At 39.7% G+C, this 18,458-nt stretch overlaps 2 protein-coding genes across 3 annotated transcripts in view; one reads left to right on the forward strand and one right to left on the reverse strand.

The window, feature by feature from the left end:
* R3HDM1 (R3H domain containing 1) overlaps positions 1–2,356 on the reverse strand; it is a 78,428-nt gene extending 76,072 nt beyond the window's left edge. For both annotated transcript variants that reach the window (XM_058839986.1, XM_058839984.1), the window contains exon 1: positions 2,238–2,356. The gene's annotated coding sequence lies outside the window, so the exon portion shown is untranslated. The remainder of the gene's footprint in view (positions 1–2,237) is intronic.
* Positions 2,357–3,273: 917 nt separating this feature from the next.
* ZRANB3 (zinc finger RANBP2-type containing 3) overlaps positions 3,274–18,458 on the forward strand; it is a 41,294-nt gene continuing 26,109 nt past the window's right edge. Inside the window, exons 1-3 of the mRNA XM_058839807.1 lie at positions 3,274–3,278; positions 3,362–3,443; positions 7,769–7,921. Of these exons, the coding sequence (XP_058695790.1) occupies positions 7,770–7,921 (152 nt within the window). The 5' untranslated portion in view covers positions 3,274–3,278; positions 3,362–3,443; position 7,769. The remainder of the gene's footprint in view (positions 3,279–3,361; positions 3,444–7,768; positions 7,922–18,458) is intronic.

The following is an 18,458-nucleotide window of genomic DNA, read 5'->3' on the forward strand; positions in this document are numbered from 1 at the left end:
CCAATGTGGTTCATATTTTTATCCAGGTAGTAAAAGTTATAGCATAGAGTTGTCTAGCTCACCATGCTGCCGATATATTTAAAAGATTTTTATAAAATGGACTATATGCCACATTATAGCCAATTCAAGGTTTACATTGCTCCATTACCTGACAACTCACTCTCAGAGAACAAGGTGTCAAGGCCGATTTTCCCCGAAGTGTCAAAAAAATGCAACTGTATCAGTTACTTTTAAAAGCCTGGAATACAACACCTTGAAACTTTAAACACATAAAGATATTTAAAAAGATGAGGGTCTACATCTCTCAGTCAAATTAACTCTGCGGAGAAGTAGATTTGTCAAAGTGGCGATACAAAGACATGAAGTCGAATTAACACTGGCCACTGTAGCAAACTGACAGCACCTTTTAACTGAGTAAACCCCAAACCGGTGGCATTTGTGTTCTACCCAGAGCTGAGCCTAGAGCATTTGACCTAAACCATTCAGCTGGTTTAAAGCAGTTTCATGGACATACTTTAAGCCAGCAACACAAAATAAAGACTATGGTGTAAGACACATATACTGAAAGAGGAGAAGAAATGAAAGCAAAAAACTTAATCTAAGTTAAAAGAAGAAAAAAAGGCAGAGGCAGAATTGTATTTAAGATGAGAAAGATCAAAGTAGTAGTGCCCGTCTCCTCAACTTTTCCTTTATTCCTCTTAAAAGACAAAATTAAAATACAGACAACCACTGCAGCAGATTTAGTGACTGACCCTTCCCAAATCTTTAACAAATAGCTTCTGAAGCCCTGCTAACAAACCCAGTATACTGCACACCCCTCAAAATTATTGATATTTAATCAAACCTGGTTTTACTCATGAGAAAAGTACTAGCTGATCTTGATAGCAATTTACAGTTTTCTAAAATAAAGTGTGGCCAAGCAGTGCAGTTTCAAGTAAAGTACCACATTTTTGATCTTCCAAGATTTAAATGGACACAAGTTTTAACATAATTTTTTGCCATTGGGACTTCAGTAAATTGAGGAGTACAAGCAATAAGTTTCTTAATTTTTACAGAATACTCAAACGCTTGCCATCACAGTACTTACTGTAAAACAAAGGCTTAATATCAGCTGCATGCCAAGCCAATGGAAGACTGTCAAAGAAAATGTGTTTCCATTGCCACTTCTTTCTCCTGAATAGCAAACTATTTGAACAAAACAGTTTGGAAAATAATCAGAACTTCATTTTTCCTTTCAATTCGACAGTAAATAGTTCACTTCTTAGTAAATAAATATTCCTAATCTAACATTCACAAGACATACTGCCCTGTAAAATTGCTGCTTAATATTCAGCCAAAAACATGTCTCAAATACATTACTCCTGGTGGAAGACAAGTCAGGAGAAAGCAGCCTCATTAAAAACTGCAGGTTAATACCTCAGTGAAAAAAGGCCAGTGTCAGACACTGAAAGAGAAAAAAACCCAACACATTCCCTATTCTGCTTTGGGCACACAAGATCTCTTCGGTTCCAGGTCAATGAGAAAGGGGCATCAAAATTTAAAATTAAGACTATTAGCAAAATCACTCCAAGATAACAAATACTATGGTAGATTGTACTATGTGGCAATGCACCCTAAGCATAGTGGGCACCACTCTTTTTGGGTTTTTTTTCCGTCACCCTCCTAATCCAGCTTTCTATGGACATTACACAGATCCACCAACATGTAGGATGTGTGCAAATCTCCTCACGTGAATGATCTGAATAATTCTTAGATCCCATGTAAGAAACAGCTATTCCTCACTTCTTTCTCGTTCCATCTTCCTCATAAAGTGAAACCCTTCTTCGGTGCTGAAAACTCATTTTAAAAGGTTTTTAAAAGAGATGGTAAAAACCAGGCTGTGACGTAGCTTGCTTTCGAGTCTACTTACACTTTATACTATAATACGATAGATATACCCACATACAAAATTATCCAACATGCGGCTGAAATTTTAAGAAAATTAAAACATAATAGATGAACAGCCCTGTGTCCCACTCCGGCCAGCCCTGGCTATATTAGGGAAGGGGAAGGGCCGGGCTCGCCCCGCCGGACCGTGACCCCCGGCCGGGCTGCCACCCACCGGCCCCGCGGCCGCGCCCCCCCCTCAGCGCTGCCCCCGCTCTGCGCACTGCGGGCGCGGCCCCCCCTCCTCCCTCAGCGCACTGCGACCCCCGCCCGCGGGAGTGCCTTTCCCGGCGGCATCCCGGGCTCCTCACCGGGGCGGAGCGCTCCTTCCCGGGTTCCTACCCGGGCTCCTTCCCGGGACACCGCGACCGGCGGGTGGCGGCTCCTCACACACGAGGGGCGCCGAACCCAGCGCCGAGCGCCGCCCGGGTTCCTCCTGCTGCTGCCGCGGCGGGGAGAGAGGCCCCACCCCCGGCCTGCCGCCACCAATGGCTGCGTGGAGCGCTAATGATGGACGGCCGCGCGAACCAATAAACGTCGCGGCTCCCTCCCCCCGGAGCTGCCGCGGAGTGGTGCCGCTCGGCGCTTACGCGAAGCAGAGCCCGCCCGGAAGGCGACGGCCAATGTGAGGGCACGATCGCCTTGACAGACAGCCGTGAACACCAGTAAGCGCGGCGCACCGGCACCGCAAGGCCCGCCCCCTGCGTACAGCCCATGGCCGCGGGCAGACGGAGCGATCCCGCGGTTGTAGCAGCGTGGGGTCTTAGCGGCCTCCGCTCCCTGCCCCGGCCACTTTTCCTGCAGCCGCACCTGAGCCGCTCCCCTGCTTCCCGGCGTGTGGTGTACTCTGAGCAGCAGTTCCCCGGTCCCGCTGGGTGCCCTCACCAGTGCTCCTGCAGCCGCACGGCGCCCGCACCCTGGCGGGGCAGCCTGGGAGCTGTAGTCGGGGCTTGCCCCCGCAACCTCTCGCCCTCCCGGCCCCTCGCCCCGGCTTTCACCGCTCTTCCCGACCCCGAGAGCCGGCAGCATTGCCCCGTTCAGCCCGGCCCTTAGCGGCATCCTCGCCTTCCTCCGTTCCTAGCCCCGCTTCCCCCTTCCCGCCCCTCCGGCTCCCTCAGCCCGCCCGGATCAGGGACCGGCACGAGGCACGGCCGGGCGGGAAGATGTTTTTTAACTCGCTCATGGCGAAGCGGGGACAGGGGCGAGAGGGATGGGGAAGACAGAAAAAAAAAAAAATAAGGAAAAAGCGGTCCTGGGGCCCAAAAGCGCTTCCCGTCCGTGACCCCTGGTCATGCGTCACTTCCCGGCGGCCGTTCGAGCGCGGAGCCCGCCGCCGTGAGGGGGTGCCCGAGGTGGGATGCACTCGGGGTCGGTCGCCAGCTGGGGACCAGCTGCCAGGTGACTGCTGTTTGTTCCCAAACCGTGTTTGTAACAGGTTTCACTTCTTGCGGTTGCTCCTGTTGGCTCTTCGCATCGTGCGCTCGGGTACTTCTGCGATTGCAGCTGCAGGGACTAGCGTAAGTAAAATAAAAAACTTGCCCTCAGGCAGGTACTGAGGTGTACGCTTCCCTCCAGCAAGGTACAGCGGCCCGTGTAAAAACTGTTCTGTGCTGAAAAACGGTGTGATGTCCTTTGCTCTGTCTGATTGCTTTCTCTTGTAATGTTCTTTAAAATGCTGGGTTCTGCTGGGTAGATTTTCAATTCTTTATTATCCCACTGGTGGCTCCTCAGAGCAAGAAGGACAAGGAGCTATTGGAGAGGGTCCAGCAGAGATTACAAAAGTGATGAAGGATGTGGAGCATCCCTCTTCAGAGAAGGAACTGAGGAAGCTAGGCTTGTTTAGTTTGGGGAAGACTCAAAGGGGATCTCATTAATCCACATCAATATCTCAAAGGTGGGTGCTAAGAGCATGGTGCCAGACTCTTCCCAGTGCTTCCCATCAGCAGGATGAGGAACAATGGCCATAAAATAAAACAGAAGTTCCACCTCAGCACGAGTGAGAACTTCATTACAAAGATGGCAGAGCACTGGAACAGCTACCCAGGGAGCTCCTGGATTTTCCTTCTCTGGAGATATTCCAAAGCCACATGGGTATGTTCCTGTGTCACCTGCTCCAGGTGACTCTGTCTTGGCAGAGGGTTGGATGGGACGATCTCCAGAGATCCCTTCCAACCCAAATAATTCTGTGAAATAGCTGATTAATCAATCAACCAAGATGTTCTTAGAGCCTTGAATTCCCTATTAAGTTTTATTGAACACACAGTCATGGAGCATTCCATCATGAGGAAATTTATGAAGCAAAACCCTTAGTGGAAAGACTCATTTGTCTTAGGCATGTGCTGCTGAGCTGCATTAAAGGGCTATACTTAGTGGCCTGTAAAAATAAGCTGTGAGTTTATATTACATAATCAGCATGTGTTGACAAACACCAATTGAAAACTTAAAGTAGTCCTTGAACTTGTCATCAGCCTTGCACCCAACTTTCCAATAAAGAAACAGCCTCAGAGGTAATATCCTCAACAAGCTAGGTCTCAGTTGCTGCCTCTGGAAGGATAAGGGCCTATAGTTAAATGCAGTATTGCAGTAGCACTGATTAGAAAGAAATTCTGTTTTATTATTTGCACTGCCCTTATCCCTCAGTAGCTACTTATTTTTCCAGATCATTTATGACTGATTGAACATGATAGAAGTTGGAGCAGATTACTTGGAAATACTGCTGATGTTGTTTCTCTCATGTATGAACTGTCTACTTGTTTGAATTTTAAAAAGAAATGTGTCAGTGCAATTTTTTTATATGGCAGCTTCGTTTTCTTGGAAGTTTGAGAGACTTTCTCAAATGCTTTCCTGGAAATTTTCCTGGAATTTCTTAGTAAACAAATATGTTTATAAAATTCATTCTGTTTTAATTCAATTTTGAAAGGTAGTGGGAATTGGACTGCATCAAACAGTTTATAGGTACATTGTTGTACCTTTCAAAAAAACATCATCAAACTAGAAAAATGGGAATCACTTTTACAAAACACATGGTGACTCCCACCAAATAAATGCATTTATCCTGATGTTTATGGGTTCTGCATTTCATAATTTTTTACTGGTTTTTTATGCCCTATGATTGAATCATGATGTAGGTCCATGAATCTTCCTCATCCCTGCTTTTAAAAGCTGGGATCATTTACCACTGTCTAGTCCTGAGATACTTAAGCAATTTTAGATTAATAGATACTGGGGTTAGTAATTCAGCTATTTCATCCCTAATTTCCTGTAAAACACTTGAGTAAATTCTCAAGAGTTTGAGTTTTTTAACTTATGAAGCTTGTGCAGGTGAATGAAGTCTCTGAGTGAAAAGCTAGGTCTCCACACAAAATCTTTTGGGTCTATTTTGTCTGAAATAAATGAAGCTCCAGACCTTGTGATCTGGAGATGTGGGAAGGTCGATGTGATCTGTATTACAGCACATTAAGAATGCAGAAAAACACATGGAAAGTTGTAGTTAGAGAATACATGCACTAGTCTTTCTCTCTCCCATTACTTCTTTTAAATCTGCAATGGCTGGAACAAAGATACATATTGGTCTTCTGCTACACTGACTATATTCTTTTTTAAAACAGACTGTTTTTATTTCTTGACATTACTACAGTGTGTACATAAGTACTCTGTCTGAAAACATACATGACCACCACTGCCACAATCATTGTATATGATGTTTTAATAGTCATTGTATACCACATGTGGAGTTCTTTCATTATTCATCTAGTCTGTAATTATTCATCATTCATTTATACAATCATTCACCTAGAGAAAAAAACTAAACAAAAACTTGTACATATCTGGGAGTTAGTGCTTTCTGTTTTGTTGCTTTCTAAGATCTGCAAAGTCAGTTTTAACCTTATTAATGATTGATGCAGAAACATTTTCCATGGTAGTATTGCTATGTACTGATGACTCATGTGCCTCCTCTAATTCAGATTTATGCTTCTGAAACTGCATGGTTCCTATTCAGTGTTTCAGTAAAAGGATCTTGTCATGATCTCGTTCAACAGAAAGTTAATTATGTTAACATTTCATTCTCATATTGTCACTCACAACAAGCTATGTAGCAAGTTGATCATAAGTACATTATTATCTCTGCATTTATAGAATGGAAAATTATCACAGAAAATGAGTCACAGATTTTCTTTAGAGGTGAGTCTCAGAACTGAGTGTTGAACAGCTTTGTTGGGCCCACCAATACTGCAGCATTGTTGAAGCTTGGCTTACAGAAATGTTTAGTTTTTGTTTGTTTGCCAGCAGTCTGGAAGTACCTTACCTTAATCAAGTTTTAAAAGAAAAAAATACTCAGTGGAAAATATTGTGATAGAACTGATTACGGTTATTTTCCCAACAGTTAGAATTTAAACATTTGTGTTTGCTCAGCAGAACCAAAGCAGGTATTTATTTACTGGAGCTTTATGAATTTTTTCTGGAAAATGCTTGTCTTGGGCACACAGGGGCTTTCCATCTTCTGTTAAGCAAAGCTCTGTGGTGGACGTGCATGAAAGAGCCTTATGCTCATCACAGTCCTTTTATCTGCTGCTGAATATTCCAGAGGCCCAAGGTATGGGAATGTTGTTTCTGTGAAGGTACACCAAAGATTCCACTTAGAAAAATGGGGAACAAAATTACCACAGTCAGTGCAATGCTTATGTCCTAACTTTTGTGTGTTTATCAGTATTTTAAATTTAAATTCACTATTCTTCCCTCATTGCCCAGCAGAATTGTATGTCAGAATGGTTGTGTTTGAACCCCTTCTTTGTAGAAGTGGTAGTGGTGGCCCAAGAAGGAGTGCCTGGAAGTTCCAGTGTTACCCTATTCAATTCTTCCACAATGAGAATGTCATGGAACTTGCCTGGAGGCTCATCCACAGCATTTTCTTTACATTCCCCTGAATGCCTGATGAGTGTCCTGGTAGACATGCCTGTAATTCATCCTGTAACCCAAAAAAGCACTTTTTCATTTTCTGTCTGCCTGAATGTCGTTAGCCTGGCTGGCAATGCCATTGACAGATCCACCAAAACCTTAATTTCTCTGGAATTCTACAGCAGTTTAGTGGATTTTCAGAACATTTGTGTCCTGTTCCCTGTCCTTTCCCTCTCTTCATTGTTGTAAACAGTACTGACAGCTCCTTTTTCTTTTGTTCCAGATGTGACAAATTCCCAGTGTCGTATATTTGCTGTACTCTCTAGTCCACTGTTCTTTTCCTTTGTATGTCTCTGATTTTAAGACAGTATTAACTGAGAGAGATTCACAGCAGGGGTCTCAGTGATCCCACACCACATCAGGATAGTGTACAACAGGTCTTGTAGCCAAAGCTTCATAAGCAGAGTTCCTTAGGAATGCTTTCACTGTGCCCTATGGTTTCACCTGAATCCATCTGCCTGTTCTGCCTCCTCACCCGGATTCCATGAGGGTAGAAGGAAGCTGTTGCAAGCTGCTGATCATGCTTTCTCATGCTGCTTACATCAACCATTTACATTGTAATAATAGTAAGCTCAATTTGAATGGCAAATAGCTTCCATTCATGAATAGGATATTTGCTAAAATAATTATTTCATAGTGTAAAGGAAGAGACACATGCTGCCCTCTTCATCCTGGAATAGTTAGAATATTTTATGGATACTGAGGTGGTATACTCTTTCTCCAGCATCTGCACCATTTTATGCCTTCCAGAGAGAATTCTCAAAACTGAGGAAAGTTGTGTAGATATTGATTATTTCAAGATGGAGTATTGTTCCATCAAGCTTTATTCTCTATTCTGCCATGTGGGTAAGATACCTTCTTTCTCTTTTGTTTCCCTCTGGTTCAGCATGGCCAATGCTCTCCAGGAAACACCTTCACTCAAAGCTTCTCAGTTAGAGGATGTTGATGCTAAGCTGTCCTTCCTACCTGAAAGACTGAGAAAGAAGCTGCTTCCTTTTCAGGAAAAGGGCATCATATTTGCACTTCAGAGAAGTGGCAGGTAAAATTATTGTATTCAACTTACTGTATCACATGCTAAAAGTAATTACTTTAGGTAACCATTAATTATTTTTTACAAAGGTTATTCAATACCAGAAGTCTTAGGTGAGTTACGTTACAGAAACCTTTCATAAACTGTAAGGTAACATGGTTTAAAATGAGTTTGGTTTTTTTTTTTCCACAGAGGATGAAGAAATGTTTAATAATGCATTATGCAAAAGACAATAGTAGTATCAAAGTTCTCATGTGAAAGGAGGTTGATATCAGTAGGACCATCATTTTTGTTATGTTAATAGAAAATTCCTAAAATAAGTTAATTCACATTTGATTCTTTAGTTCTTAATGGCATGGTAGAGCTGTTAAGGGAATGACTAACAGATCCTGATGCATCTGTGTGGTTTTCTATTTTAAATTTGGTACAATTCTGGAGTGTAATCAGGGTGTTCTGGAGCTCACTGAGCTGCAGCAGCAGAGCAGGAGAAGCCTTGCAGAGTTCTCAGTTAGCCAGTGCAGCAGCTGATGGAGTAGGCATTCAACAATTAAGTACCTGGTAAATCAAAGCATGGTTTATGCGGCAGAGGCTGGAAATACTTTGCTGAGTAAGAGCCTGTTACTGAATTACAAGGTCAAAAAGGAGAGGGGAAAATGCTATTTCCACATTTATAAATTTTAGGAAATGTGGGCAATTGCAGCCTAAAGCTGTGAAACAACTGTATGCTGTTGTTTTGGAAAGGAATGATGTTGGGGAAGTCTGGCACAAATGGAATTACTGTAGCTTGTGTGAGAAAGATGGATGAAATTAGTTCCTGATTATTTCAGCATCTTGCTGAGAAGGAGAGGCTCAGGGCCTAAGGGGTTTGCTTGCTAATGTTTGTGATTATTTTCAGGGGAAAGAAATGTGCATCTTTTCCTCTAAAGGTGAAAAATTGGAAAAGAAATATTTATCAGCAGTTCTTGGAATTATATGGAACTTTTAATAAACTAAAATCTCTGAATTTTTTCACTTTGATTTTATTCCTTTGCCCAAAACCCTTTAGCAGTGTCTCAGGGAATGAACAAACCATCTGGTTTTTGCTGCCAATTTCAGTGGCAGAACAAAAAGATGAGTCCAGCCCTTCATATGAGAGCCTGAGATTTGATATGCTTTATGTTGAATTGGCATTAATTTCTCTGTGACCACCACCCATATCAAGCACTTTCTTGCTGCACAAATATAATCCACAGTGGATATAATTTTAATAACTAGCTAAGACTTTGATAGAATAGACAGCAAAGCCTGTGTTGGAGCTGAATTTGATAAATCCAAAGCCCTTGGCTGCCATAGAATATGAAATTGAGGTATATATTTGTATATACAAATAGTGAAATAACAGAAGCCATTAAAATTAAAGAAACTACACATTTAATTTGGGTAGGCTAATGGATGTATTTGAAAGTGGCATTATCTTTTGCAGGCTATTGTATAATATAGAGGTTCCTCGGGAAGCAGCTTAACTGTAGGACTAGATAAATTTTTATCAGATGTTTCTTTCTTCTTTTTGTTGAAGTAGTAACAATTGCCTGCAGTAAGTATTCAAAAAGGTTTGGAATACCTAGTCTAATGACTGTCAAGGATGGAATTTTATTTTTTTCATTAGGGTTATGGGTTTATGTTGGTTTTTTTATTTAAGTCTTTCATTAACACGAGTTTTGCATAACCCAGTACTGATGGTTTTCATGTGGCATGCATATGAAAAAATGTTCATCATGATTGCAAGAAATCTCATTGCTTGGCACAGCAAATTCTGTGTATGAGCTGGGTCACATTGAGGAATTGTGTGCACACTCTCAGCCAGCTTCTAGCTGAAGTAAGATGTGTTAAGTCAAACCTTCCCAAGGAGTATTTTTTAAATCTGTCCCTTGCTTATGCAGATCTATTTCTCTCCCAAAACAGAGAACAAGAGCCTCTGGTGCTTGTAGCTGAGTTCTCTTATTAGTCTGTCAGCCCTTGCCTCACACAAGTCTTTCCCTTTTGTATACTCCATAATGATTTAAACCTTCTTTCAGTATTCCCAGTGGTATATTTTCAATAGAAGTGTCTTTTCTAGTTTTAAAAAATATGTAAGCATAGAACTTGAAGTGAGCAATATGCGCATCTCTGCTCATCTTTCTTCTTCCCCCAGGCTATGCACTCCCTTCACAGCCATCACTTAATCCATGCTTTGCTGTAGCGGTAGGAAACTGGTGTAGAGCAAGTGTTGTCTGAAGAGATTCAGTTAATATCATCTTAGATTAGACAAGCACCCAGCATGAAAAGAGACTTATTATTAGAACAAACTCTTTATATTTTTTTGCATGGAAGGGGCTGGGAGTGAGCTATTAATTCCCTTGTCTGTTCCCAAAGCATATAATAAATATGCTGTTGTGGTTTGTATTTTTGATTCATTGGTAAATGAATCAAAGGCTTTTCCAGTAGGTGCTCCAAAGGCATTACCTCATCTAACAGAGACTGCCTAACACTTTTCTAGGAAATGACAATTTTAGAGCCAACAGGACAGTGAGTGCTTCAACATAAGCTAATATAACTTTTTTCTCACAAACGTGCCTTACAGGTAAATAACTGACTGGCTGCTTATTCCTTACTAGAGATTATTCTTCAGAGATGCACTTTGGAATGGCTACCTAGGGATGGATACAATTTATAGTCTTTATTTGTAGCCTCAGACATTAATGTGTAGAAAAGCTGGGCGCACAGAACTTACTTCCATGAAGACTATTTTATTTTGGGGGTTTTCTTGCAGTGAAGATGTGAGTTACTTTTAAAAACAGCAATAAAATTTATTTATTTATTTGTGTGTGCTTTAAACTGTCTCTTAAATAAAAACCAACCAACTTGTCCCCTCCAGGAATGTGACCTGTTAGCAATAGGCTTAGGAAATACTGAAGGTTGTTGGGGTCAGATGTGTGTGTGCTGTTGGGAGGTAGAAGTGAGTAATTCTCTGCTCTCTGCTGCTTCTTAGTCATATTTGGACAGATGTGGACAAATCCCCATTTCCTGAGAACTCAGGGTAGAACTGAGGGGTTATCAGGTGGCAGTGAAGAGGTGGCAGTGTCAAAGCACAATGCTCTGGAAAAAGTGGTGGAAGCTTGGGTAAAACATCCATGGTAAAATATCCCAAAATACATGGGCAAGTGACTCAATAGTACTGATAAGGATTGTATTCAATCTCATTTGAGCTCATAGCTCTCTTTGAATATTACTCATTTTTACTGCTGCTGTTCTCTAATGTCATACTTGGAAAGTCACAGTTCTTTTTACCATGTATTCTTGTTTTATATCCTCTCTTTATGGAAGTGTGTGATGTCTGTCTAGTTATACAAATAATGTGTTCACCTGAATACACTCTAAAAGAGGCATGCTGTTGTTTGAAATTTAGCTCTCATGCTAGTGGATATCACTAAATGCTTTATCAAGTTTTGTAATAAAAACTGTCAGCATGTGATTTGCAAGCATCATTATTTAGCATTGCTTGTCTTGTAGATGGTATCTGTAAAAGATGCCTTCAGACACACAGATATTTTTCTTTCTAGGCATGTTGGGAGAACAATTTGTTTAAGCTGGATGCAAAAGAGGACTTGGAGCTATTTACCACCCAGGAAACAAGCTTTTCCATTATAATTGTATGCTCAAACTTTTATTGTGGTAATCTTGTTTCCTCTATAAGTTTGAGAGGTAATACATTAACTTATGTATTCAGGAGCATGTGATTTTTAATTTCTCATACATGCTAATGCTGTTAGACACAGTAAAAAAAGTGACCATGGATGGCAATGTCAGGATATGCAGAGTTCACATCTGCCATTAGGAGCTATCAGTTTTAATGCAAGGGCAATTGTTTTGTTAGGTAGTCCCTATCTAGAGTAAGAAAAAGTTTTATAGTGTTTAATATTTTTTTTGGATAATGGGCTACAAAGAAACATTATGGCAGTGAAATCATTGGAGAATCCAGTGTGAATGTCTTCTGTTGTAATAATTGAGTCAGTTGCCTACACTTCAAAATTGTACTTCTTCCCATTGACTGTGTCTCTGATCTCTAGCAAGTTACACAGGAGGACTACATAGTTAATTAGGACAAACTTTTACTTAAAAAACTATCAGTCTTTGTAGAAATTAATTCCCTGTCTCCCATCCACAAAGTAGACCAAAAAACCAAAGGTTCAAATCCTAATTTCCTCAAAGTTTATGAACACAGCTGAAAGACTCTTCACTAGAAAGGCACAGCATATACACTCTGCTGAGGGTTTAGGAGTTGGACCACAGAAATGGCAGCATTTGGGGCAGGAAGCAAATAGAAATGTCTGGAATTCCCAGCCACAGCCCTTTGTAGGGCAAGGAATTTCTGATATGTCCTATTTAAATTCTTATGCAAATTTCTACACAAATTTCTTTAACTTTCTAGGATGTATTATCCATTGATTAGTATGAAAGGTATAATTTCCATTTGAGTTGGGTATCTAAGGGAGTTATAGCTTTAGATTTTGGAAGCTGCTGGAGTAAGAAAAAATATGTTCAGCCCATGCACTCCCTATGCACATTTTAGTTTGTGGTAGAGCAGTAGGCCCTTTTGTCTTACACTTTTCTATAACTATTTTTCATTTTCATTCTTATTTTTGTCATTGTTACTGAGTTTTCTTCTGGGTTTTATATTGTCTATTAATCTTTCTTTCTCCTTCTGTACGATGCAATTGTTGCTTTCTGCCTTATATTGCCTTTTTGAGTTACCAGAGCTTTTGTTTTACTTGGCTTTTATCTTTACTATTTTTGATCCATGATTACTGATTGATTTGCTCTTTCAGTGCATTTCTGTTCTTCAGTTTCTTATCTTTGATATTAGCTATGAATAAGAGAATAGATTTGTCTTTCAATTCCATTTTGAAGCACTGAGCCTAGTCGCATGTCTATTTATCTCTTACTCTCTATATCTAATTTTTCTGTCCTTTGTTTGAGAGGTCATAGGTTTCTGCAAGTCGATGTTGTGATTAAATGCAAGACCAACTGCTTTTTACCATTGTCTAATCTTTTTCTTCAGAATCAGCTGTGTGATTTATAGGAACACTTATAAAAATATTTTACAGGCTACTGTTAAATTTTTCCCAGTCACACTGACTTCAGTAAAAGCCAAATTACAAATTACTTAAATTTGCATGTTAGAAAAATAAATTACCTTCACATTTGTTATTTTTTAAAAAATATGTCTATGAATATTTCTTTAAATATTTCATTTTTATTTTAATTAATACTTGGTGGCTTGCAGCATCAAGTGCCATCCATAAGCATTTCCATTATTTGTAGAACTTGAGATCAGAGATCAGATTGGGACAAAAATAATTGTAACTTTTTTTTTTATTTCTGTTTCTAATCTCAGTAGTTTATAGTTAGATAGCCTGAAGGAGCTGTTTGAAACAAGGCATAAATCTCTTACTATAGTAAGAAAGAAATCATCTTTTATTCCAATATATTCAGCAACTCAGATGTATAAAATTGTTACAATTTTGTGATAAATGTGGGGTTTTAAACCTGCATTATAACAGGTAAGCAGTTATCTCCAGTCTTAGAGAACAAAGCACAGAGGTAATCTCTGGGGAACAAGAATGGGATTGCTGTTTAGTGAATATGGAGAGGATCAAATAGTTAATACATTTCAGCTCTGAGGGTTGAAGAAAGATTTATTTTTTTTTTTAAGACATTGGTTTGTAATGATTCAGAGTAGATCTCACATTTGAGAAGTGCCAAGGAAGAGAGGGATGAATAAATGAAGATGCTAGCTCACAGAATGAGGTTCAGATGCAGGAAGTATGAATGAGAGACTGAGCCAAATTCTGTAGAGCTTTCGTAGCCAGGGAAGCTTGTTTGGAAGTGATGCTGGAGGAACTGGGAAGCAATTCAAATAGAACAAAAAATGCATTGTCAGTAAGTGAATCTAGGATATAATTCAGGAGAGGAGCTATGTGGGGTGAAAAAGAAAAAAAGAAGACTTAAGAACAGAAAAACCCAATGGTAAAAATATGAGAATTTACCTGGGTTTAAATGTGGACTTGTAGCAGCAGGAATCAAGAAGAAAATGCAGGTTTTAAAAATGCAGGGCACAATTTGTTAGAATGGAAGAGGAGAACCAAGATGTATAAAGACTACAAGTGTAGGTAGTAGGTTGTCAGCAGTGATGGAGGCGAAAGGGGAAATGAATTGGTGTTAGCTGTTTGCAGGGAAGGTTTGCAGTGTGGGAATCCATGATGTGAAGCTGGTGTTTAACCACAGCACACAGGAGAGGACAAATGGGAGGGAACAGTTCTGAGTGTGAGACAAGTCACTTTAATGAGAGTGAATAGAAGTAAGCTCTTGAACAAGTATGAGTCACATTCTGACTAAATGCAAGTTGGTAGGAAAGGAAGAACATAGGTACAAGGGAAAACTGCCCCAGATCACCAGGGAATGAAGAGTTTATTGGAAAAATAGTGATAAGTATCTACATTTCATCGAAAGCCAATAGACTGCATACTAAGGAAGGCTTCTACTACTGCTCACAGGTATTTCAGTCATGCCAGTTAACAGCAAGATGAACATTTGCTGCCTCAATTATCAGCAGCTGAAATTAGTTGAAGTTACTCTGTTTTCTTATATTGAGTCAGCTGCTGAACCCATTTGTCTCTGAAGCCAGTGACTGAATAGATGAGGAGTTTTTACTATCACTGTTGAGTGTCTTCTAGACTGGAGGTTTTTCTCCCCTAATGGTTCCATTAATATATTCTAAAAACCTATCGGCGTGTCTGAGCTTAACCTTCAACTTGACCACTGTGGTATGTGTTATTCCACACATCTTTGCCACAGCTAAAATACCAGAACATGGAGTCTGAGAGCTTTCAAATACTAATAAAATATTTTAGGTGGGTTTTTCAGTCACATGTAGAGGAGTGTTGTCAAAAAGCATAAGACAGCACAATCATTCTCCTCTACTCTCCTTTTCAGAATCATTAACAATGCAGATGTGGCAATTTAGTGCACCTTGTGTTAAATCAAAGGTTGGGGTTTTATTACCTAGGGTTTTTTTAAATACCTAGAGTAGTTCAGGAGCAACGGTAAGATTTATCTTACATCTTCTGGAGCACTATTTTTGATGCAGCACCCTTGATTATTTTTGCAAGGGAGTCAGCTCTCTTTGTTCTAGTTTTAGGACTGTGTGCTGTGATTACTGACACACAAATGTAATGGTTGCTTGCGCAGTTTTATATAAAAATGTTCTAAGTTCAGATTCCTTAAATAACCCTTGGTTAAGATGTTAGTGCTGAAGTGTTGGCTTGTGAGTAGGAGGTAAATTATATGTTGTAGTGTTATATAAAACTGACTCACATGAGTAGGTGAGAATCCCAAGAATATCAGGACACCCACACCAGTGAAAGAAAGACTCGAGCTTCCTCTGTACAACATGTTCCAAAGCCTGCATTAACAAAAAACAGCTTTAATTTGCTTGAGTAGTAACAAAATTTTTCAGTGTTTTAAAAAATGAAGTGCTACTGCTTTGACTGTTTGCCTTGGAAAATGCATTTAAAAGGGCAGGAATTTGTTCTGAAAACGCTACCTGCAGTTCTTAGTGGCTTTTCCTGGATAAATAGCTGCTGAAAAGCAACCAAGAAGTTAAATTATCCCTACAAGTAAGCAACAGATGTATTGGGATTGCTGTACCCCTTTAGTTTTTAGTCTACTGTGTAAGGAAGCACAGCAGTCTAGAGAGGATATTATTGCAAATATTTCTGTAGTTACAAGAAACCTCTAACACCAGCTGTTTGACTTGGTAGGATCTTTGGTTCTAGAGACCTTAATTCCAGTGTATTGTTAATCAGTATTCATCCAAGAGCAAAATTCAAAATGAGATTATTTCTCTTTACAAAAATACCTTACTGCAGTAGCCATAATTAATATAAGAAATTTTAGCTGTATTGTTTACGTGGTTAATAGTGCTGACATTTCAAAAGGGGTGACCCAAATGTAACCCGGACACGCAGAAATAGAAATTATTTTCATTTAAGTGTTTGTTCTTCCCTGAAACTCATTTTATAAAACTGTGCTAGCATTAACCTTCTGATGCAGACTATTTTTGTGTGGCTCTATGACATATGCCACATGAGCTTAGCCTCAGTTTCCTTCTGTTTCTCCAATGAACTCATCTGCATAAAATTTTGAAGATCTGCTTGTCCTTCTGCTTTGCGAAGCTGATTCCAATCTTCTTGACATCAACACAACCAGGAACTCTTTCTGTGTTTTTTGAGGTTTGAAAAGTTATTCTTTCTGTCCTTTCAGAGGCAGAGCTTTCCTCATGGAGCTTTCAGAAGGCTCTATCAGGAGTTTTGGGTTTCTTTCTTAGCTCCTTCACCTGTTTTTTTTTTTGGTTTTTTTGCTTCAGGTTTCTCTTCAAGGTTTGCTGTAGTAAGCATGTGTAAATTCACACTTGCCTGGTGCTTGATACTATTGCAAGTTATCAATTACCAAGCCTATTCTAATAGTGCTGAAAGTCTGGTTCTGGGGTTGACTCATCCAGCTTTTGGGTGGTCCGTTCAACTTCGGGATTCTCTACATCCAGAAGAAAGCTGGGGTTTGTGTACAGCCTGAGATGCTTACATTTGTTCTCTTCAGCGAACAGCAGTAAGGACCTGTGTGCACCTGAGGTGCACCAGCACAACAAACCTTGCTCTCTGCAGGCGTGTTCACTCACCAGGGTACATCCTTACTCAAAGCTCTTTGTGTTTGCTTGTTAAAACAAGATGTAATTTTATTTTCAGGCTAATACACCTCAAAATGCCAGGGCTGTTACAGTCTAGTGGAGGCCCAAACTATGGTTCCCTTCTATTTCTGAAAGATCCTACTGTGTCCGAAGGCCATTGCTAACCCTAAATTGCAGAAGGGTTATGAATAGTAGCAAGGTTCTTGCAGCATGTGTAGTGCATCCCAATGAGATTCTGCTGCTTTCTGCTAGGGAAAAAATAGCAGATTTCCTTGATGAATGGACAGAGATTCAAACACAAGCCACAGGATTTGCTCTGAAGAAGGGGAACATTTAAAGATTAAGTGTGAAAGAATTAAAAAGAATTTGCCATTGACTAGTGCTTTTTTGCATAGTTGGACTTTGCTGCTGAGAGTAAGTGCAACTGAGACATCTCAAATGATTTTTTTCCCTGCTTTTCTGAAACTTTTGACCATGTGGGCTGAGCTTATAACAGGATATGAATTTGCGTATCATAGCTCTGATTTATATTCTTGGATAGAGCTATTATTAAGGTGTCATATGAACAGATGGGATATGAATGATGAAGCTCAGATTGGGTAACTACCAGTTGAGAGGAAATGACTAATTGAACTTCAGAGAACAAGAAGTCTGTCTTCTTGCAGTCAAAATATGTGAAACAAAAATACGTATTTGTCCCTTCAATGTAGCTGAAGATCTGTTTCTTCTGCTTTTGACAGCATGGAACCTTTATGTCCATGTTGGCAGCTTGTCTGACTGCAATAATATAGAACATACTGAAGTTTGTTTTAAATAGAGGCTGCATATTTTTAAGATTATGTAAAGTATTGCTTTTTAGCAGCTCAGTGCAACTAACTATTAGGTATCTTGTTAAGTTCTGTGTGATGTGGGCTATAAAGATGGGGAAGTTCTTTACACTTCAAATCTAATTGTGATAATAAACTGGAGACATTTCATGATTTTCGTCTCCTCTATAAGCTGTTTTTTATTGCCCTAGAATCCAGTGAAAAAAATTTGGGCTTCTTATCTTTTGTAACAACATTAAGCAGACATCTTTAGGATTCTTATTTTAAAACTGTGAAAGCTACACAGATGAATGCTTAAAAATGCATTAGGTCATAAAATAAATTCAGTATCCTCCTTTTCCACTTAGATTAGTTTTATTAACTTCTACCTGTATCATAAACTCAATCTTGTGTGTCATATCAAAATTTTATCAGGTGTGAGTGTCAATAATGTTAATTAGTTGGCATAAATTAGCAATTTAAAAACTGTAGCACTTCAGGAATTTGAGTCTGAGCAGTGTGGATCCAAGCAGTGATTCATGTCACTAACTGTATAATCACAGAGGACTTTACACATTCAGATAACTAACTGGAGCTTTAAAAGCAATTTAGTGCACTTGATTGATCTCAATCTGTGATGTGTCTGATCGAATTTTAAATGCTGAAAAATGGATGGATTGCAAGTACAGGAAGAAAATCCCAAAGAAAATGACAAAGCAATTTCATCACTGGGCAGGAGAAAGGAGTGAATACTTAGTAGGAAAATATCACCAGAGATACCCAGCTTTAAGCATAGGGGTGTTTCTGTGGCTCCATTTCTATTGGGACTGCAGAAATGAAGATGAGACTCTGTTGATCACTTAATGTAACCTCTGTTTGCAGAGTTATTATGGGTAAAGTGATGGCAGCTACTTTGTATGTTCCTTCATTTACCAGCAAAAAAATTACAAATTTCTGTAAATATTTTAAGTCATCAACT

Source organism: Poecile atricapillus, chromosome 5 (assembly GCF_030490865.1).
Source record: "Poecile atricapillus isolate bPoeAtr1 chromosome 5, bPoeAtr1.hap1, whole genome shotgun sequence".
In the NCBI taxonomy this organism is placed as follows: Eukaryota; Metazoa; Chordata; class Aves; order Passeriformes; family Paridae; genus Poecile; species Poecile atricapillus.